Source organism: Triturus cristatus, chromosome 10, assembly GCF_964204655.1.
Source record: "Triturus cristatus chromosome 10, aTriCri1.1, whole genome shotgun sequence".
NCBI classification, from domain to species: Eukaryota; Metazoa; Chordata; class Amphibia; order Caudata; family Salamandridae; genus Triturus; species Triturus cristatus.
In genome coordinates this window covers 1154567079-1154590846 of record NC_140593.1, presented here as the reverse complement: position 1 = coordinate 1154590846, position 23768 = coordinate 1154567079, and the positions used below count along the sequence as shown (strand labels likewise).

The 23768-nt window shown below is 46.9% G+C and overlaps 1 protein-coding gene across 2 annotated transcripts in view; it reads right to left on the bottom strand.

The window, feature by feature from the left end:
• Window positions 1-2495: 2495 nt before the first annotated feature.
• CDK16 (cyclin dependent kinase 16) overlaps window positions 2496-23768 on the bottom strand; it is a 254848-nt gene continuing 233575 nt past the window's right edge. For both annotated transcript variants that reach the window (XM_085629509.1, XM_085629510.1), the window contains one exon: window positions 2496-4904. In XM_085629509.1, the coding sequence (XP_085485635.1) occupies window positions 4867-4904 (38 nt within the window). In that variant the 3' untranslated portion in view covers window positions 2496-4866. The remainder of the gene's footprint in view (window positions 4905-23768) is intronic.

Here is a 23768-nt window from a genome sequence, read left to right as displayed (position 1 = left end):
GTATGAATAAACAAACTAGCACCATTAAAAAAAAATGTACACATGAAGAAAAATCGTTGGTTTATTTTCACCTCTTGCACTGCAGCGGCCTTAAAGCAGCTCTAGAGCCCTCCAAAGCAGACAGAGCAAGAGAACTGCCAGCTTTCAAGCCACAGAAAGCCCAGAAATGCCAGACTTCAGCTACTAAGCTCCTAAAAGTCTAATACCTTGAACACGCCAATGTCCAATGGGAGGATATCTAAAAAGTAGCTCCCAAAGCCGTGACACTGCCATCTTTACACAAAACTGCACAATGTCCAGGGACTCAACATTAAGGCTTCCAGGTTTTGGTTGCCGAACTCTTAAATTATTGTGCACTACAGTTCAATAGCTGAACATCATCTACACAGACCTGCCCAAATTCTCAAAAATATTTACTGTGTAAGGACATAGTGGAGCCTTTCGCCAAGCACTGTCTAAGAAGCACTTAGACCCTGCCCCTCCAAAAAAACACCACCACAAAGGTGTTTGAGTCAGACGATAATGTCCTGGGTGGTTTAGAAACCCATAATGTACACGCGCTGTGAAAAGCCTCTGAAGATTAGCTGGAAACACTTGGAAATCCACTCTGTGCATGGGTTTCCACCTCACCTGGTGATCACTGTGCAAGATCGTCTCTTCACCATGTGAAGAGAGCGCATATCGCATGACACACAGTGGCACCAATGGAGTTACTGCATACTTAGGAGTGAGGTATTTTGGACTTAACCAGGTTACAGAGAGTTTGGGCTTTGACACCTGTGGTCATACCACCAATATGGGTTATATTAGCTAAGCATCAATTTGTGAAAGCTGCACTTTACCAGGATGATTATTGGGGGTGGGGGGCTTGGAACTGAAAAAGACCAAGATGTTCCATTCTAAACAAGGGAACACTTTACTTTTTAATGAAAATGTCAATTTTCTTCCATAGTCCATATAGTTTTGTGGTGGTTCTGACCCGCTGCTTAAAATATCTGCATGATTAAAATAATTATTTTTAAAAACTGAAGTAATGAGGACAAGTGCAAAAGCAGAATCTGCATAGGTATGACCGATACCTCATGTCCAGTAAAAAAAACAAAATAATGTTTACGTAGAGAACACTACGTAGCGCTCCTCATAGAATAAGTCATCCAAGAATCTACTGTCCCAAAACACACACGTGTCCCTTGGCTTTGATAAAAGATGCCTCTTATTGCCAAATTTTGTGCTACTAATCATATCCAAAAATTCTGAGTCACCCCAACTGGACTTTGAATTTGTGATCTGCAGGATGCACACAAATGGCTGCAGCAGGCACGTGGCTTAACGCAACAAATGCCAGAACGGGTTAAATAAGGACTTTCATGAGGCTGGCAAAGTTCAGGATTCAAGGACAACTTTTCCAAATAAAATGTAATTGCTCTGATACAAGGGATGATGACAGGACATTCCAGTCGCGAGAACGGGCAAGCAGGACGTGTACCACAAAATACAGGAGACCTCCCAAATCTTGAGGGAGCCTAGTGGCAGCCATTTGATTGCTATTATCAAACGTAGGCCCAGAAGAAATGAAAAGTCAAGCAGAGCATAAGAAAGGTACAGTGCGTGTGAAATAACGTTTTAAATGAACCTCTCTAACCCAGGCTTCTCCAGCATAGGACCAGGAAAGCCCGATCGATGCCCGTGTTTCCCATTCTCTCAATGGTGAAGAGCACGCATGGGGTAAGGGGGGGAGGGGAAGGTAGAGGGAGCAGTTTATTTGACATACATTGACATTTCATAGATGACCTTGGAAGCTCTGCATCAGCCTCATGTCCCTCTAGCATCTTTTTCACATGGCAGCACCAAAGGCCACAAGGAAGGCCTTGCATAGCCAGAAGCTGGAAGGGGGACCGGTTCACGGAGATGATCTCCATTCTTAGGAGTCAGGAGCCCCTTCACATTAAGGGTAACAACCGGGCTCCATGTCACCAAACATGTTTTTACCAAGAACGGTAATCTGGTACTTAAGTCCAACTAGAGTGAACCAAGGCTAGAACTCATGGGATGCTTTGGTTTCTTAAATGACAGCCAGGAATGCAAACTTGGACTTCCTAAGACATGAATCCATAAGTAACGGCGCCGACAGGCACTTCTTGTTTATGGGCACATTTCAGATCTGCATTTCCAGGCGGGGGCATGTGCAGACTCATTTCATTTTCAAATAACACCTTGCCCGCCAGTGAGAATGGTTTGCTTTTAGATTTTCATATTGCATATGAATTAATGGAAGATGAAATGAGATCTATAAAAAGCAGCCCACCCCTTTCTCAAAGTCTCCAAAATTAAAAACCACAAACATACTGAAAAAAGCAACAACATCCAGATTCATAATGCTGTGTAAAATGCAAAATAAATGTGGTAATCTTTTCACACTCACACAGAGGTCGTTTTTTTTTCGTACCTTACCTTGTGCAACCTCTTGGGAATAAAATTTAAAAAAAATACCTTCATTGTTTTTTTTTTGTTTAAAAAAATATGTAAATATTATAGCAAATGGAAAAAGGACAAAAATCAATCCACTGGGTTTCTTGGAGAAAATAAACATTTCCCAGCATACCTTACACTGCCATCCTTGCAGGTGGTGTCACCCTGAGAAAGAAGGTACAAGCAGCCGAGTAGTTACAGAAATGAAGTATTAAAAGTAGCTTAAGTTCTCAAGAAATTAAAAAATACAGGCTGGACATTTATGTTGGAGGAGTAGGTATTTTGTTCCAAGAAAAGAGCTGCATCAAATGCATGCATGTGGCCTTGGAAGGGAACAATGATACGCTGTGGTAGTGTTGGTCTTGCACTGTGTCCACAAATGTCTGGAAATGCTGCCTTGTGCTCCAGCACTGCAGCGGTCTCAACACAGCGTTGGCCAAAACCACCAAAATGGGACGGTCTGTCGTGTCCTCGTCGTTGCTCGAGTGGGCTCAAGACCCTTAAGCCTCGGCAAAAAGAACGCTGGCCCCTACCGACCACCATATACTATATGCATCCCTCCCAGGCCAGTGCCCCGTGAAGGAGCTGGTGTAAGGTGGTTGTCAGGTTTATGATCAGTCTCCTCCTTCCCATGCCTAGATCACCAAAGCCAATATAGTGTTGGTTACTTACTGCCCTTTCATCATGTCTTTAACTTTCATTAAAACACTCCAGCTAGCTTGGCCAGAGGATAAGAGGGTGCTGGCCTCCTGTGTGTGATAATGCCCTACGTACCCTGCTATGGAGTCGGAGGTAGTTGCAGCAAGAGTGTACGATTCCGCTTGCACAAAATAGATAAGCCTCCCCTACCTGGTTGGTGGAAGTCATTCCTCCAAATACCATTCCCCTGCTGAAGAAACAAAGTTGGATTCCCTCTCTCAAAGGCATGCATCTTGAGTCAGTTCACCCTGTGGGGTGCCCCTAGCAGTCCAGTTCTCTTACTGGAACTATAAGATACTGAGACTACCCACCATATGCTGGCCTCTCTTACATAACCATCCTCTCTTTCTGGAGAAACCAAACATTGAAATTCACTTGCCCCATGTGTGTCCTTCACAAATACTTCTGCCTTTCTCAGAACCCTAAGGAAAGATGTCCCAACTTCTGCTTTGAGTTCCCATCTCCCATGAATCACTCCAACAAAATCTAGAACAAGAGGTGACTGCTATGCCCTTTCCAGGTGAGGGTGAATCCTGTACCGGTCCACTGAAAACTAGTCATAGGAATCTCATGGCACTGTTCACCTTGAATGACCTTCATTTGTAAACATCCTCCAGTCCTGTAAACAAAGGTAACTCAGTTCTCATACGCAACACCCACGCCACACATGTCGACAAATGTTTCTTCTACTTTCTCAACCTCCGGGATTCTTCTATCCTTTTACCCCATTGACGTGTCTCTTATCACAGCCTCCTTTACAGGCACCAAAGGAGAACGGTGTACACCTATGAGAGTTCTCATTTTAGAGTCACACTTAACCAATGGACGAGAAGGACATCCACTCCTATGATGCTGCAGTTCTTACATCAGCAACAAAAGATGTCACATGTGCTCCCCTCTTAAAAACATCTCTACTTTTTGGGGAACTGGTGGCCCATCTCCCCATGCATGCGTGTCTTGTATGCCAGTTGAAATCACTGTAGGCAGGGGATATTGGCTTTTATTCCCCATGAGTCTATGCATCTCTTATACCCTTGACCGCACAATGGAGCTGGATAATTCTGAGGACTCCGTTCTTGGTACTAGTCTTTCACACAAGTTCTCATTTTTGGATATATTGATATTAGCTCCTTTTTGCTGGCTTATCTCTCCGGTGCCAGCGTAACTCCACATAAGGGCCAGGCAAAAGGTTTTCTTGGAGCAGTTTGCGGAGGTATCATGCACTCCCACTGAGCACAGACAACCAGTCTTCGGGGCAAGAAAGAAAAATGAGTGATATTAGGGTGTGGAGGGATGGGCGATGATCTAGTTTGCTGTTCTCCAGTTCATTTTCGAACATTCCTCATTGTACATAACACTGATTGAGTCCTCGCAAAGGAAGCTTTGGGGATGGGGACATTCACTAGTTCATGATTCCGATAGAGATTTATATATTGCATTTCATCATAGGAAAGAAAACAAGAAAACAAGGTCCGTGGCCTCCTGAAGCTTGCGTCTCCTTGACACCATGACACCACACCCGGCCAGCAGGGCAGGATCCTTCGCTGCCATACGCCTCTCTGGATGGAGCTGCTTTCCAGATCCAGACCCGTCGAGTCTGGCAGAGACTACTGGAGTATCCACCTGTTCTCCTGTCTCGCATCTTCTTGTGCTCTCTTTCCTGGCAGAATGGTTGTAGTAGGATTCAACCGTTGTTCTTCAAACCACCAAACTCGGCCTGTGGGTCTGTCCGTTCACTGCAAATCCAAAACATACGACAGCTAGTTAGGCTGAATCTTGCATAAGTGGGATGTGTGATGACAGAAGAGGGGAGACAGATATAGATTTGAAACAAATGAGTGGTGGCAGAGGGAATGCTGGCAGTGGGAAGGACAGACACATTTTGAAATATATGCAGGGTTTCTGGTTTTGAGTTAAAACTGATAATAGTAAGTGTAACACTGGGTTTTGGTGCACATTTACGGTTTCATTCACTTCTGGTGTCAAAACAGTGTAAGTGCAGCCTCTACCTCTAAGCACTGGTCTGTGATGGATGCTCTCACAATGACACACTCGGGCCATAGTAAAGCTACTTCTTATGCCCCTTTGACTATCCACAAAGTCACTGAACCTTCTGCATACCCTGGACCTAATTCCACTCATTTCTGGAGCAAGGCTCATTGCACATAGATTCAGATCACTGTTCCCTGCACATTGCCAAGAAGAGGCCAGCAGGTTCGCAGTAAAGTCCCCGTCCAGGGCAAGAGGCATCAACATCGATGTCCGCCTCCCTCACTGTGAGTGGGACAAATGTTTGGTATCAAGGTTGTGGCAACAATGACCGCTGTGCCCATTAAACCCTCTAAAATCAATATCCTCCAATACAGCGCTGTACACACCCCCTCCCTATTCTTAGTTTTACATTGTAATGGTCTGAAAAACATGCCAGTAGGAGCCGCAGAAGAACAAGGACCATGCCATGAACACCCTCAGCAACTATTCATCGCCCCAGAGAGAGCGCATGTGCCACGTTTGCTGTAACTGGTCTACAGTGAATACATTAACTCCCAAAAATGTACATGATGGTGCATGAGCTGCGGAAATCTCAGCGCAGAAGCGTGAATTGTCAGTCACGTCTCTATTTCCTATTACGTAGTGTAAACAGCTCAATTTGTGCAAATCAGGTGCACGGACCCATTGCGCCCAGAGTACAGAGGAAAATACATGCTCATGATACAGCCTCAGGACCACCAAGCTCAGCTGTGATTCCCAGTGACTATGTCAAAATAAGGGTTGGAAAGTATGGTACCGAAGCAAGGCTGGACAGTTAGTAAAATCACGCGTACAAGAACCGCACTGACCATATTTAATGGAAACATATTGAGCTGCGCTCGTTCTTTCACTCAAGAAGGGCAATGCATCAGTAGAGTGAACATTACAGAGCACTACACTGGTCAGAATATAAAGGTAAAGGGTCCTCAGCAATTCTTATCCATGACTGGGAGGGCCAGAGTTCCTGCACTGCTTTCATACAAACAATAGCTCGCATGTTTGGTATAAATATAATTCAGATTTTATACAAATTTGTATTTGTAAAGCGAAAACATATCACCCCTCAGGGTTTCAAGGCACTTAGGGCCGTTGGGGAGATTCAGTTAGCTATTACCCAGAGCCACACGATGCTGAGCTGCCGCTCGGGATCGAACTGCAAGCCCTGCGCTCTGAAGTCAGCTGCTCTGGCCACTGCACCACACCTCTCCACTAATCAATGCTTATCTGGCTCCACGCTGACTTTCTAATAAATTTCATAGGCAGGACTCCACACATTAAAATCAAATCCAGTCCCTTCCAGTGCCAGGCTGCAGGTTATGAATTTGCATTACTACCTCAGCTGCTTCTTTGTACAGCAGCCAAGTCTGCGGTCACTAAAGGCCTCATAACGAACAACATGTATATTCATTCCTTGACAGGCCGCTCTGCTTTGACCAGGATCACATTTATTAGCAGTGTTACTCCTTGGTACCTCGAGACACAGAATGTGATAGTGCGACACATGCTTGGGAGAACAGTGCACAAAACCCCCACAATACATGACTCTTGTCTGAAGTAGAAAATCTTCATTCAGTTCATCTTCGTCATTTGTCTAAAGACCAGAGCAGTAGAGAGGTGCAGCAAATGCCCATCATTAACATTTTAGGTGCTGCAATCAAACCTTAATAAGAAGCAAATATAGCCTCATCCATGTACATCCTTTACTTGGGGTGCGACTGGACTACTGGTAGGAAGAACTTGAGAGCTGGGGAATGCACAGGCAAGGAGGTTACTAGCAAGAGCAAATTTAAGAGCAAGGTAGAGGGAGAATTGGGTGCATGAAGAAATGAAGGAAGGAAGAAAATAAAGAAATGTATTTGATAAGCAGCGGCGAAACACGATCCCCATGTTTTTATGAAGCAAAAAGAACAGAAACAGATATTTACAATTGTTTAAAACATTCAAAAATCATTGAAAAACCACCAACGGACTGCACAACAAATAGAAACTGGAAACAGGTAAACCTAAGTATATGCAACATTGTGCTGATCTATAAATTTCAATAATGAAATTTACCAAAAAGATACAGAACAGAGTTCTCCATCAAGTTCTGAACAAATATTTATAATGTTTTCAGGAAAGAATTTGTAACATTTATTTCTTTAAAAGGTCCCAACATAAAATCTGATGTAAATTTTTGAGTCATCTAGAAAGAAAGAAAACAATTCTCTAAGGTACATTCTCAAAATGGAATTCCCTAAAGTAGTTTGAGTACTTTTATGTAAGATTCTGATCACAGCATTTCTTGTTCGGAAACCTTGATGTTTGTATGATCCAACCACGAATTTCCTAAATATGTTTTGATTTTAATTCATCCATTACCTCTTAAACTTTGGAATAAAATTGCTCTACAATTGTTAATACACAAAATATGGAATGTATTTTGATGCTCTGAAAACAAATTAGCCAAGACTGACCTTTAATATTTTTTCTGTTTTAATCATGGACTCATGCATTTATTAAGTTGGACTTTCCTCTGAGCATTTTATTAGGTCCTAAATACAAACTTTGCTACAACATTCAAAAGAACAAGTTACTTACCCTCCGGAACACTATTTATGGTGTATGTTCTAGCTAACCGCAGACTCCTCACCTTCAGAACAGCCCCAAGCAAAAGGCTGAATTCAAAAGATGTTTCAGCATAGCCATGAGCACTGGGAGGAGGCGTTGTAAGGCTCCACGTGAACCTCATTGCACACTGGAAGTGACAGTTGGAGCTACATATGTGCACCACCAACGCACTGACATCAGATTCTTTCTTGACACGGTCTGCACCATAAGACGTGGAGCCCAAAATAAATTAACTGTGCCAGGGTGCAGATCTCAAATTTGGGACCTTCTTTTGATGGAAGACCATTCCACAGAATTGGGCAGTGGAAAGGTGATGAGGAGTCTGCTGTTAGAGTAACCACCAGAAAGAGCGTTATCTCAATAAGTAACTTGCTTTTCTATTGGATACTTCTAACCAAAGATTCCTCACTTTTAGAATAGATACCAACTCAGTCTGACAAATGTCTCGTACCAAATAATCCTGCAGGAACAAATGACCAAAATGTCCTTCCTCTCAGACATGGCTGTCAAGACAGTAGTGCTACTTGAATCTATGCACTGATGCCCACTTTGTGGCTGACAAATACACAGGACCGGTTATGTTAAGGCGTATCAAGTGAGCAGCAAGAAAGAAAGAAAGATGTGCACTATATCGGTTTGTTAAATGCCTGCTTGAAAAGCCACGTCTTTAGTGCTTTCCTGTAAAGGAGCAATGTAGTCATACAGCGGATTTCTGTTGGGAGAGAATTCCATTCCTGAATAGCAAGTACTGAAAATCTATGCCTTCCCGCCCTAGTTTCTGGAACCAAGGAGCCACAAGAAAGTTTATGGATGGTGAGTGGAGAACCCTCTTAGGAGAGTATCTAATTGTACAGTGTCTTAAGAAACCTTGGGCCATCCTTTTTACCGTACATCGCGTGCCAATGCAGAGGTACAGCCATGGCAAAATGGATCATCCGTCCTGGAGGCGGCTTCTTGACCAACGGCACCAGATGTTAATACAGAGCACTATCTACCTGGACAAAATCTGTTAGTGCATTGCCTTGCCATTCTCTGCCCCCAGAGAACACCACAAAGGGCTGATTGTCTACCTGATGGTCCTTGGGGTCCACAAATGATGCAATCTCTTCTCCTCTTTTGAGAGGTGAGGGGGAGTAAAGAAAGTGTGATGGACAGCACAACATGAATTTTATAAAAAAAAGGTTGCTCTAGTCCTCAGCACCAGTCTGCCATAAAAGAAGTTGATGTAATGGCTGAACTAACACAACTGGAAGCTCAGTCACATGATGAGCTGAACTTATCACAACCAGAGAGAGACTGTCCACAGAGTCAGGAGAAGAGAGGAGGCTGTGCATCAGCTTAAAAGGGGTGCACATCGGAAAAGTAAGGACCAAATGAGATTTGTGGCATCACAAAGGATTTAGGAGGAAATGTTTGAATCACATGTTATGATGCAAATTCTTACAGGCTCAATTCATATAAGGGCTGCTGGTTGGTAAACGGAAAAAGGCCAAAACAGAGGACAAACAACAGTTAACAGTACCCACTGCAAGTCCCTGCTGGGCCGCCGACAAAACAAACAAGAATGCATCTGAAAGTTTGGTTTGCAATGTGACCATATTAGAGGAACTGCACTCCTGGTTTTGTTCACCATATTATGGGTGCCACACCAAGCCACAAACTTGTCCCTGTACCCAGCTTGAACAGATTTTCTAGAAGGACAAATGATCAAAAGGATGACATCCACTTTTTCAGGAGGGACATAGATTGCATTCAACTTCTACCGCTCAAATCTCCACACATGGAAGTCTAGATTGTTCAGGCCTGGGTGCAAGACCCTGCCCTGCTGCTGCAACACCATACCCTCCCGAAGCGGCAGCCTAATCGTATGCCCAGAAGTGCATGCTACTATATTGTTCTGGCTATCTCCGGAGCCACTCCGATGACTTGGACACTGCCATTCCTGATCTTCTTTAAAACTCGGGGCAGGAGCGGTAGCAAGGCATACAAGAGTCCCAGGCTTCACTTTTGTCAGGATGCATCTTCAAGAGACAGCCTTCTTGGAAACATCGGTGCACAAAAGTGCTGACACTGCACGTACTCATCACAAGTGTGTCGTCTCTGGGTATAGCTGACATTCGTTATCAGCTAGGCGTCGCCGGCTGATTAGTCAATATCAGTGTTTAAAGATCTTGCCAAGTGGTGCAAGTTAATGGTAATGCCCTGATGATTCATCCATTTCCACAGGCGCAGAGCCTAGCACCCCACCCAGCCCTGCTTGTTGCAGTACCACATGGCGGTGTTTTTGTCCGTGCGGACCTGAAACAGCCTTGCCTTGATAGACAGCAGGAAGGGTTTCAATGTCAAGCAAAGGGCCTACAACTCCAACAGGATGATGTGGAGACCCGTTTCTGCCAGAGACTAGAGTCCTTCAATCTCCACCTCTTCCAGCTAGCAGTAATGCATCGGTCACCACCATCCGCTCTGGGTGGGGTAGGGTGAGGGTTCTGCTGCTGCCCCAATTATGGATGAACAGCCACCACTGCAAATCATTTGCAGTCTCCTCGGAAACCTGGATGGAATCCAACAGGTTCCTTTGGTGCTGGGTCCACTGAGGCATCAGATCCCACTGTACAGACTGCATATGCCAGTTGGTATGGGCGACTAGCAGGAAGCCAACAGGGCTATAATCCTTAAAGCCACCCATACAGAGGATGAAACAACTGGATCATAGCCTGAATGTCCCAGGCTCGATGACCTGGAGGGAAGGCCCAATAATGCACAATATTCAAGTTGGCTGAGAAGAAAGAAAGCAAGCATCTGCGAACCAGTCAGGTGTGCCTCTGGCACAATTATAGTCAGGTGGTTCATGGTTGGATGTTGAAGGCAGGATAGCCACAGCCAATCATTGAGGTAGGGGAAGACTAATGTGCCAGACCTCCAAAGATATGTTGTGACCACCGCATCACTTTTGTGAACACCTACGGTGTAGCAGCAAATTGAAAAAGCACCTGGCCCACTTTGAACCCCAAGCAGTGCCTGTCGGACGGCAGGACAGAAAATGGATATAGGTATCCTTCAGATCAAAAATTACCACCCAGTCTCCTGGATTGAAGGTAGCAAGGAACTGGAACCTGAGAGGTCGGGGAACTAAAATAGAACAAAGATGTCAGTCCTTTTTTCGCACCAGGAAAGAGTGGGAGTAACATCCAGCGCCTATTACTGAGTCAGGGCCTATCTCTATGGCTCCTTTTGCCAAAAGAACCTGTATTTTGTGCAACAAAATGGGCACGTGTTTGTCCAAAAGGCACTATGATGTGGGTGGAAGATGCAGCCGATCTTACAGGAACAGCAGGACGTAGCCCTATTGAACTATCTGCTGGTCCCACCTGTTGGGTGAGGTGGCCTCCCACCCCTGCAGAAAATGACTGATTCTGCCTCCCACACTGTGGTTGTGTGTTGCTATGGGCAAACTAAAGTGGCTGTGGGTCTGCTGCTGGGGAGCCAGGGGAATGAGAGATTCCCTATCCCTGTGGGCCCAAGTACTGTCTACTGGATTCCCACACCCTGGAAGGACTGGAGCTCCTGTTATTGGGGGTGGGGGGCCTTGGTGTTGCCTGTATACAAAACCCCTGACGGGGCCTTAAAAAGGACCTAACTGTTGGGGATATGGAGGGAGCGTGCCGTGGCTTTGCTTTCTTTGAAATGCTCGTGGGAAATTGGCCTTCAAGCCAAATATGCGAGACCTGTCAAAAGGCATATTCAGGAGTGATACCCAAATGTTACCCGAGAAGCCCAAAACCTTATCCATGTGTGGCACTGTAGCATAATGATAGCCCCAACTGCTCTGCCTAAGCAGTCCATAATGTTCAGCCCTAACCTTATAATACATATGGCTGCGTCTTGGCCATCCTTAATGGAAGGTTTGCACAGAATTCCTCCAAGATTGCCAGCAAGATATCTGCCCCCATGTCTCATAATGCATAGGAGTATCTACCCAGCAAGCAGCTGAGGTTAACTGACTGAAGGGTGAGGCTAGCCAAGGACAACGTTTGTTTACTCAATTCTGTGAGAAAGTGCCATCTTTCTGGCATGGTATGCCCCCACTTTTTGCTGAATGTACTTTGACTGAGTGTGCCCTGGACTCCTGCCAATCAGGTGCCATTGGCCTATGTTCCTCCCTAAAACCCAAATTGGCAAACCCTGGCCACATGTCAGCCCCTGGTAAATTGTACCCTAGGTACCCAGGGCCTTGTGACCAGGGAAGGCCTCTAAGGGCTGCAGCACTCATTGTGCCACCCTTAGGGGCCCTGTACCCTTACACACACACACTGCCTTTGCAGGCTGAGTGTCTGGGTGCAGGACAAAATGAAGAATCGACATGGCACACATCCCTGTGTGCCATGCCCACAACCTACACTGCCCTGGCATACATCAGCCACCCCTCTAGCTGGGTGCCCTATGCCAGTGGTGTGGGCGCATGAGCCCTGTGCCCCTACAGTACCCAGATCCATTCCTGGGCACTGTAAGTGCAGTGCTGCCATTTAAGAGTATATGGTGCTGGGAGCTCGTCAAACACGAACTCCACAGCACCATAATGGCAACATTGAAGACGGGGAAGTTTGGTATCAAACTTCTCAGCACATTAAACCCGCACTGATGCCAATGTGGGATTTAATGTACAAAGCACTACAGAGGGCATCTTCGAGATGCCCCTGAAACCTAACCTACAATCCACGTCTTGTCTGAGAGGCTGCCTAGGCTGCCACACAGAAGACATGTTGCTGGAGCCCTGGGTGGAGAGCCCCCCACTCTCCCGGGCCTGCAACAATGCACATCCGTGGCGAGGTGCTAGGTCTCCTCCCCCAGGACGTGCAGGGGGAAGCTTCAAAGGCATGCCGCCTTTGTGAGCTTCTCCAGGCCACTTGCTGTACTCAGCAACTGGCCCCCACCGGTTCTGACCCCCACTCTGGTGAAAAGACTAGCCAGAAACTCCAAGTAAGGACAGGGGATGTGCCAGCCCTGCCAACCCCACCCCTCTGGTGGGGGAGGCTACGTGAAGCACATCTCCGGGTTCTTGCCATCTTGAAGATGGGGAGCCCTACCCAATCAGGACTAGGCCTCTGCCCCCCCTCCCACAGGAGAGTGGCAGGATAGGGGGTGTATACACCCCAGGACAGGGAGCCAGTGGTCCCTGCCCTTTACCTACCTGTAACACCCCTAAATTTAGTATTTCGGGGCACCCTGAACCTTCCTTTCTCAGATTCCAGATTCTAAACTAGCAAAGAAGAACAAGAAAGAAGACCTGCCCTGCAGCTGCTAAGAAGAGGAAGACACCAACTGCTTTGGCCCCAGCCCTACCGGCCTGTCGACCCTCGAACCTGCTCCTGCCAAATCCCGGCACCTCCTGCGGCCAGCAACCTCACAAACCCCGGAGGACCTGGCTACCTTGTGACTCTGAGCACCTGGGACTCCCACGAGCAGTGGCTCTGCTCAAAGTAAGTTTCTAACCCCTGGCATCAGCCCAGAACCGCGAACCCAGCACTCTGCACCCGCCAAGCCTGGCCTGTGTGGATAAAGACCCCGAGGACGTCCCCCCGGCGACTGTGACCCCAAATCCGGCACCCAAGGACTCACCTAGACGCTCCCGACGACACCTGCAGCCTCAGAACCAGGGACCCCCCCAACCGCGATCAACAGAGAGTAAGATTACCCGACATCAAAAGTCACCCCTGCACCCGGCGCCCTGCAGCCCCCTGTGCCCGACTCCTGGGTACCTACCTATCCTCCAACTACCCAACTTACCTCTCGAAGTGGTGGTGGCACCTGAAAAATCTTCGTCCCCGAGCTTGCAGCCTTTGTTCGTCCTTGCGCCTTCCCATTGAGCGCCTGAAGGCTCAAAAGCACCTAGCCGCCCGAGTGGCCCTGGCAGTGCAACTTCTACTCCTACTTACTTCCCCATTTGCCCTGAGCAAGTGACCAGGAGCCCAGCTCCCACAGCCGCGTGGCCTGCTATTCAGCAGCCACCAACCAAGGCCTCCCTGCCTCCCATAGGATAACATTGGGCCTAACTCACTCTGCACCCGGCTGCCCCTGCGCCGCTGAGGGTGTAACAACTGTACTCACCTAACCCTGGGAGACCCCGGAGTCTGTGCCCAGAACCTTAACTCTGTCAGTCGAGTACTTACCCAAGAGCCGATAACCCATTTTTCTTCCATAGGGTAACACTGACTGGCTTCTACTGATATTTCTTCCAAGTGTGGAGTTTCTAAACTTTAAAATATTCACCTAAAGTCAACCGAGTAACGAAAACAGAAATACTCACCTGCTATTAGGAGAGATCCCAGTGCTGGATCTTGGTGCCCAGCACTTACCCTGAAAAGTACTTACAACCGTACTTACCACTAACTCAATTTTCTCCAATAGGTAACCATTGACTTTTTCTATGAAATATCTTCTAAGTGTCGATTTTGCAAACTTATAAATATTCCTTAAAAATCGCCTGTGTAACTTGTGTCAACTTTTAAAATAGTGTCAACTTTTAAAATAGCAAAATATTGCTTAAAAATCACAACAGTAACTAAACCGAATTTACTCACTTGTTTCCAAGAACTGTCCCAGGACTGAATCTAGGATCCAGTCCTGGAGTTAGAAAAGTAATCCTGAAAGTAATCAATTGCACATAACTTAAAATTCCCATTGAGCTTAATGTATTGTGTTTGAAATTGTGTTGCCTATTGCAACAAAACTGTAACTATTATCTGCAAAAGTCATTTGCCCATTGCAAAGTATTTAACTAAAGCTTCTCATTCTGAGAAGGAATATGATACTTACCAGTATGCATCTGTTCTTGGCATGTAGAGCTGCAGAGTTGTACACTTAGCATAGGTCGCCATCTGGTGTTGGGCCCGGATGTTTGCAGTTTGTTTTTGTTCTTGGACAGTCTTTGGAAGTCACGAGTTTGGTGACTCCTCCTTCGGTCCGTACTGCGCATGGGCTTCGGCTCCATCCTCAGATTGTTTTTCGCCAACAGGGAAATGATGGAGCGTAGTAATAACAGTGAGAAACCCATGTGTTGTATCTAAATAAGATGTACTGGAACGGATACAGGTAGCCGGGGAGGCGGGTGGGCGTGTACAACTCTGCAGCTCTACATGCCAAGAACAGATGCATACTGGTAAGTAGCATATTCCGTTCGAGGCATATGAGCTGCAGATTGTACACTTAGCATAGATTATATAGCAGTACCCAACCTTAGCGGCGACCACCGGTATCCGTTGCAGCTGTTTGAAAAAGTGTCTTTAGTACAGCCTGGCCCACCCTAGCTTGCTGCTTGGAATGCACATCTACACAGTAGTGTTTTGTGAAGGTGTGCGGTGTAGACCATGTGGCTGCCTTGCAGATGTCATCTAAGGGTATATTCCCTAGAAAAGCCATAGAAGCCCCTAACTTTCTTGTAGAGTGGGCTTTAGGGAGAACAGATAATGTTCTCTTTGCCTTTTGATAGCAAATTTGTATGCATTTTACAATCCACCTAGCTATCCCCGATTTTGAAATGGGGTTGCCTTTATGTGGTGGAGAGAAGGAAACGAACAATTGTTTAGTCTTCCTGAAGGGTTGCGTTCTTTGTATGTAGTATAGTAACGCCCTTTTTACATCAAGTGTGTGTAAGGCCCTTTCTGCAACAGATTGGGGTTGCGAGAAGAAGACAGGTAATTCCACTGATTGATTGAGGTGGAAGGGGGAAATGACTTTGGGCAGAAACTTCGGATTTGTGCGAAGTATGACCTTGCTGTGATGCATTTGTATGTAGGGTTCCTGTATGGTGAACGCTTGTATTTCACCAACCCTTCTAAGGGAAGTGATAGCTACAAGGAAAGCTGTTTTCCAGGTGAGAAACTGTAGCTCACATTTGTGCATTGGTTCGAAGGGCGGACCCATTAGTCGTGTAAGAACTAAATTTAGATTCCATACAGGGGAAGGTGGTGCCCTGGGAGGAATTACTCGTTTAAGGCCTTCCATGAAGGCTTTAATAGCGGGCACTCTGAAGAGTGATAAATGCTGCCTGTTTTGTAGATAAGCAGCGATCGCTGCTAGGTGTAGGCGTATGGATGAATATGCCAGGTTACACCTGTGAAGATGGAGCAGATAGCATATGATGTGCTGTATGGATGCATCTAGAGGGTTGATTGTATTGTTGCGGCAGTAAATTACAAATCTTTTCCACTTTGCGGCATAGCATGCTCTAGTGGTAGGACGTCTGGCTTCCATGATGATGTTCATACAATCAGGGGGAAGGTTAAGGTATCCGAATTCTAGGATTTCAGGAGCCAGATCGCCAGGTTGAGCTGAGCTGGGTCCGGGTGCCTGATTTCTCCATGGTTCTGGGTTAGGAGGCATGGGGATAGATGCAGTTTTTGATGTGGTACCACTGACAGTTGTAGTAGCGTGGTGTACCACGGCTGCCTGGCCCACGTCGGAGCTACCAGAATGAGTGTGAGGGAGTGCTGTTGTGGCTTCCTGACCACTAATGGAATTAGTGGGAGAGGTGGAAAGGCGTATGCAAATCTGCCTGACCAGTTCATCCATATCGCATTGCCCTTGGACAATGGGTGTGGGTATCTGGCGGCGAAGCTTGGGCATTTTTTGTTTTCGTGGGTGGCGAAGAGGTCTATCTGAGGATGCCCCCACTGTTGGAAGAATGGGTGAAGAACTTGTGGATGCAGTTCCCATTCGTGTATTTGTTGCGTTTGTCTGCTGAGCAGATCTGCCATGGTGTTTTGTACGCCTGGAACGTGCTGTGCCAGGAGAAAGATGTTTTGAGGAATTGCCCATCTCCATATGCTCTGGGCTAAGCGGGAGAGCTGGGGAGAGTGTGTCCCCCCCTGTTTTTGGATATAATACATTGCAGTCATATTGTCTGTGCGAATGAGGACTGCTTTGCCCGAAATCTGTTTTTGGAAAGATTTTAGGGCTAGAAAGATCGCCAAGAGCTCCAGATGGTTGATGTGGAGCGATTTTTGCTGTGGCGTCCATAGACCTTGCATGGTGAGGTGTAGAAGGTGCGCTCCCCAGCCGGAGAGCGATGCGTCCGTTGTTAGAGTCAGTTGAGGAACCGGGTCCAGGAACGGCCGCCCTTTGGAAAGGTTTGTGGTGTTCCACCACTGCAGAGAGTGATGTGTGCGGCCGTCCACCAACACCAGATCCGTCAGCTGACCCTGGGCCTGGTTCCACTGTTGTGCTAGGCACTCTTGAAGTGGACGCATGTGGAGTCTTGCATGGGGCACTATGAAAATGCAAGACGCCATCATTCCTATGAGCTTCATAAACACTCTTGCTGGAAGAGAGTGCTGAGGAAGGAATGTTTTGCGTAAGGCTTGAATGCTTGTGATTCTGGCTGAGTTTGGATAGGCAATACCCTTGGAGGTGTCTATAGTGGCCCCGAGGTATTGCTTTGTGTGAGATGGTATGAGGTGGGACTTTTGGTAGTTCACCGTGAAGCCTAGCTGGTGGAGCAGTTGGATGGTGCTGTTTGTATGCTGCACACATTGGTCGTAGGACGCGGCTTTTATCAGCCAGTCGTCTAGGTAAGGGAAGACGGGAATATGTTGACGTCTGAGGTGTGCTGCTACTACTGCTAGGCATTTGGTAAACACCCGTGGTGCGGTGGTGACCCCGAAGGGGAGAACCATGAATTGGTAATGTTGCCCGTCCACCACGAACCGGAGGTATTTCCTGTGAGAGGGGTGTATTGGAATGTGAAAGTATGCGTCTTTCAGATCCAAGGTTGTGAGAAAGTCTCCCTGGCAGAGGAGTGGGAGGACTTGTTGTAGAGTGACCATGTGAAAATGGTCTGAGTGTATGTAGGCATTTAGAGGCCGGAGGTCCAGAATGGGTCTGAGGGTCTCGTCTCTCTTTGGTATTAAGAAATATAGAGAGTAGACCCCTAGATTTCGTTGGTTGACGGGGACCTGCTCTATAGCATGTTTTTGCAGGAGTGAAAGTACCTCTTGTTTGAGCAGTGTGGAATGTTCTTGAGACATTGGACGGTGCCTTGGTGGGATATTGGGTGGGGTAGATGTTCGCTCTAGACAGTACCCTGACCGAATGATTTGGGTCACCCATTTGTCCGAAGTTATGGACTCCCATACGTGGATAAAGTTTTGTAGTCTGCCCCCGACCGGAGTGGAATGGTCTGGGGGGAGCGGAGGGGAGTCATTGTGCGGGGGGGGTGGCAGAACGGGTGTTGTTGGTTTTGCCCCTGCCCTTATTGTTGTTACCCCTGTAACCACCTCTCTGATTGCCCTTTGAAAAGGTATTTTGAGGAGGGGACTTGTAGGAGGTAGAGGCGTTATCGGTGGAGGAGCCTCTACCTGTGCCACGAAAGGACGAGCGTCGAAAGGAACGTTTGGAGGCTTGTGTTTGGAGTGCCCCCATAGACTTTGCTGTGTCTGTGTCTTTCTTCATCTTTTCGAGCGCTTCGTCTACCTTTGGCCCAAAGAGTGTTTCCTGGTCAAAGGGGTGATTGAGTATGGATGCCTGGACTTCAGGTTTGAACCCTGAGATCCTGAGCCAGGCGTGGCGGCGAAGCAGGACACTGGTATTTATGGCCCTAGAAGCAGTGTCGGCTGCATCGAGGGCACACTTAATGGAGGTGTTTGTGATTAGTTTACCCTCCTGTATAAGGTCATGAGCCTTGTGCTTGTATTTTTCTGGAAGGTGCTGCATAAGAGCCTCTAGTTCGTCATAGTGTGCTCTATCATATCGCGCAAGCAGTGCTTGTGTGTTTGCAATGCGCCACATGTTTGCAGCTTGGGAGGCAGTGCGTTTACCAGACGCGTCCAGAAGTTTAGATTCTTTGTCTGGCGGTGGGGCATCTCCTGAGGATTGGGAGTTAGCCCGCTTTCTAGCTGTGGAGACAACTAGGGAATCTAGGGGAGCAGGGCCCTTGATGTAAGCAGGGTCTGTGGGTGCCGCCTTGTACTTCTTCTCTATTCTAGGGTTCAGTACTCTGGCTCTGACAGGGTCTTTGAACACCTCTGTAGCGTGTTTGGTGACACCCTTAAGCATGGGTAAAATGGAAGTAGATTTATCTTGTATATCAAATGTATCCAGTAGGAAGTCTTCTTCTACTGGTTCACTGTGCATGTCCACCCCATGGTAGTGTGCTGCTCTCTGCACTAAATGATGAAACCCTAAGGAGTCCTCTGGAGGAGACGGCCTTGATGGGTATAGGTCGTCCTGAGGTACATTGGGTATATCAGGGTTATTGTAATCCTCCCATGGATCTGGGGTCCCTGGTGGAGTGGGATCCATTGGGGCGTCCGCCGGGTAATTGTCCGGATCCCCATCATCCGGATCTGGGGATGGGGCCGGATCGTAGTGAGGTAAAGGTGGCGGAGACCTGTGAGGTGGAGGCGGTGGAGGAGGTGGAGTGGGTAGGGGAGGCGGTGGTGGGGAGGGTACTCTGAGGGGAGAAGTAGCAGAGTCCTTCCTTTTGGGTGGAGGAGGAGGAGCCGGAGCATCAAGGCGCCTTTTCTTGGTAGTTAAAGTCAAAAGCCCAGTCTTTGGATCTTTGGACAAAGTCTTTTGTAAAGGGTCTGGTGTAAACAGAGCCAACGGTGTCGAGTCGTCTGTCGGCACCGGTGATTTCGGAACCGGGGGTTTCGATGGTCTGTGTGCGCCATGCTTTTTTGAGGTCTCCGGGTGTTTCGGCGTCGAAGGATGTTTCGGCGCCGGAGCGTCGGTGCCGACAGATTTGTGTTTGTGTTTGGTCGGCACCGAGTGTCCAGGCTTCGGCACCGGTGGTTTCGGAGTCGAGCTGGATTTTGCAGTCTTCGGTGCCGGATGCTGTTTTTCGGCACCGGGTGTCGGCTGGCTCGATCCCGAGCTGCCATGAGACTTTGGGTGCTTCGACACCGGGCCCGAAGGTGGGGTGATCGAAGTTTTGGTTTTGGTTTTGCCCAGGCCGGCAGGCGAGGGAGTAACCTGAGTCTCTTTGGTTTTCGGCGCGGGGGTGGGAGGGGGCATAGTACTCACGGCCCGCTGCGCTGGTGTAACGTCCTCCACGTCGGAGTCGTCGGCCTCGGAAGCGCTGACGTCTTCCTCCTGCTCGGTGTGTGTTTGCCCCGAAGCTTCGGCGTCGTCTCCGAAGATGTCCGGTGGAGCTGCCGAGGATGAGTGCGCCATGGTGCGTCGAGCTCTTCGATCTCGGATGGTCTTCTTCGATCGAAAAGACTTGCAGGCGGGGCAGTCTCTAGCCTCGTGTTCCGGAGAGAGGCAAAGGTTACACACCTGATGGAGGTCGGTGTGGGGAAATTTAGACCCACATTTTGGGCACTTTTTGAACGGAGTCCTTTCCATCGGCCGGGACCGGAGTCGCGGAGGGCCCGAAGGCCGGTGTCGATGTACGGGATGGAGAAAAGTGCCGCTTCGAGAGATGAAGATGATGAAGGAACTCGAAGAATCGAGGATTTTCCGTCGAGGCTGGAACCCTAGAAGTTCGAAGCCGGAGCACGAAGTATCACATCCGAGCCCGATGGCGGAAAAAAACAATCTGAGGATGGAGCCGAAGCCCATGCGCAGTACGGACCGAAGGAGGAGTCACCAAACTCGTGACTTCCAAAGACTGTCCAAGAACAAAAACAAACTGCAAACATCCGGGCCCAACACCAGATGGCGACCTATGCTAAGTGTACAATCTGCAGCTCATATGCCTCGAACAGTATATTTTGATACCTATTGTTGGTTCTAAAATAAAACAACCATATATTTTTTATATAAACCATTGGCCTAGAGTTCAGTTCTTGAGTGTGTGAGACCATTTGCTGGCTGAGTGTGTACAACAAATGCTTTACACTGTCCTCTGATACTGCCTTACTGCTCGACCAAGTTACCACTTTAGAGAGTAAGGTTATAACTAACTTTAACCTCTGCCTGACCTCTGGGGACTGTGGACTCTGTACACACTGTACCTATTTGGGAACAGTATATACAGAGCCACTTTCTCACAAATTCTCTTCGACTCTCTTTCTCAGGGTCAGAGGAAATGAGCTAGCGGGCTCTCATGAGCAGAGTGCTGCATCAGGTAAGCAAGGTCACCTTGAGCAGGTCAGAGACGTTGTGTTGTCTACCCATTAACAAGTGGACCGGAACATGGCTTAGCCCTGGTACCAATAAGAGTCAAATCAGGGCTTTGTTAAATGGTAGCAAAAGCTCGGACAGAATTTGCCTAGCCTATGAAACCTCAGTGAGTGAGGACATTCGTTTTCAAGTCAGTAGAAAGCAACTGTGACCTCAGGGTCTTAAGGGTTCACCTGATGACTACAACACATCTGGCTGTCTTTTCTGTTGGAGTGCCAGGGGGAGGGAGAAATCAACACTGTCAAGAGAGGTGACCAACCCACTGGCCTCTTTTAGGTGCAAATTGAAATGGTCAGTATCAGATTTTGGGGGGTAAGTTACTTCCATCGTTACTAAATGCTGGTTGACTTGGTCAGAGCTAGAGCCAAAAACCGGTTAGAGAGCTGGAGGGTGGCTCCTAGGTAAAGGTACTGCTTTTCTCAGAATTGAACTGAACTCTAGCCGGCCATGGCAGAACTGTTCCAGGGCAGGGCCCTGGTTGAGGCTGAGACTAATTCAGTTTGGAGCCAGACAGGACAATAGGAGCTGTGTACTCCCTCTGCATAAGGGGGAGGGGGGATAGGTCAAGCATCGACATGGCAGGAACTGGCAAGGAACTCGGCAGCAGGTGTGGAATTGGCTCCAGAGTTATAGCACAACCTGAAACGAGTTCAAGTAGCGGAGAATGTGGAGGATGGATCCTCCAGTGGTAACCTTACTGAAGGCCTCCACGGTTCCGTGGGGCCCAAAGGAATGCCAGAGGGAGCCGGCGTGGTGCAAATGATTCACAAAATGGCTTCCCTGAAAGCCTCAATCTGTTGCGATGGCACTGATGCACCATAACTCTGGGGTGCATCACACTTCGATGTGGAATAATTGGCTCCTCGTGGGAGACCAGGAGCAAGAATGAGGGGCCCCTTGATGTACCTGCGACTTCTCAATGAGAGAGTGGTGAGACTGAGACAAGTCTTGCTTACTTTCTTGGACTTTTACCAGAAGATCTGTACTGTGAGAAGAACCTTTGCAGGAGTGGCAAGAAAGCAGGAACTGGCCAGCACTCTGGACTTCAAGCAGGAGCAGGACTCCTGCGATTCCTGCAGTGTTCGCCAACACACAGCTTGGCTTTGTGATCCAGGATTGCCTTCGGATTCATAAGGCCACACTCCTCGTACAACTTGGAATTGTGCACCGAACCCAAAACAGCACAGACACACCTTGTGAGGACCTGTAACAAACCTCAGCTTGTGACAGTACCAACAAGCTTTAAATCCTGTAGTTTTAGGAGGGGTCAAATTCCCTAGGACACTAGGAAATAATTTTGAGAAAAAAGGTTTGTCAACTGACAAAACAAGTTAGCAGCTAGCTCCGGATCCATGTACGAAGGCTCAGACAGAAAGAAACTGATGTCTGCATGCTTGTGTGGTGCTTATATGATTTTATGACTGTCATTTCTAGGGTAGAGATGCAGAACACCACCCAATGGCACATAAGGGCTATGCTGAAAAATCTTCCAAAGCCAGTGTGGCACCTGGGCATATTGTAAAGGTGAGAAATCTGCAGTTAGAAGTATCTATCAGGAAAAATGAACTGCTAGATATATTTAAACATGGTATCCTCAATATCAAATTCATAACATTCTTTATATCAAATTTCATAAACAAAACATTGTCATTCTTATGATGTTTTGAATATTGCACTTATGAAGACATTTTGAACACAATATACATATTGAACTTTTCTTATTAGTTTGCTTTTGTGTCAAAAGCTTTATGCCACCTTAAAGTGGCATCATAGGACATCTGATTAACAATTTCTAACACAGAAATTACTGTTCATTATACAGAAGTAGCTTACTATAAACGTCTACTCTTGGATGTTGACATGAAAGTTCAACACAGAGTTCACCAAGCTAGAAACAAAAAGTATTTTTAAACCTTTCCCATGACCGGTTTCATTATAAAGTTGAAATAGTCACAAGGAGAAGGACCCAGAGAGGTAGATCTTGTCATTTGTGCAGAAGAGAGCGCATGCGTAGAGCAGAAGTGTAGGCAAACAGTGTTGTGTAGAAGCATGCGAGTGCTCCATTTGTTCCTTGAGTATCCAGAGGAAGGCGGTGTGCAGAGTTCTAGCCTGCCAAAGCAGATTAATACCAGCTGAAGGGATCTACACACCAGTATAAGCCCATGCCTGGCTCTGAAAGTGCGAAGCTGGGCATTCATGTCTGTGCTTGAACGTGCTGTTAACTAAAAATGGATTTAGCCATTTTAGCAGTCATTAGTTAAACTATTTTGATATAATCTGTGCTCTAAAGTTCTATTTATCATAAAGAAAACTGAACATGAAATCTGCAGTCAACACACATAAGTCTTTGAAATAAAAAGTACAAGAATTAAACTAAGGTATTGCAAATATTTGTCATTATCTGCATATGGATTTTGTTATGAAAAAGCAAGATTATGAAATAAGGAGTACTGCATTAGATTTGAGGTTCTAGACATATAATTCCCCAAGCTCCATATAAATAAATTGTGATGCTCATACAATATAAAGATTTAAGTCTACAGCTATGATGCTGCCTCCAGAACGTAGTACTAAGTTCTAAAGTCGGATTACCTGAAAAAAAGTTCTGAAATTCTCAGCATTGGAGATTTAGCCCCTTATGCCTTAAAGTTTTAAAATGGATGTCTTTCTGATTTGAGATGTTGAACACAGACTTTGGTGCATAATTCTCTACACAATTTCTTGTAAAGATTCCCTATTAAAATATATACATGTGACGAAATCTGTTAGTCATCTAACACCAAATGCCTATTTAAAGTATGAACAAATAAATCTGTATGAAATTCTCAACAGGAAAT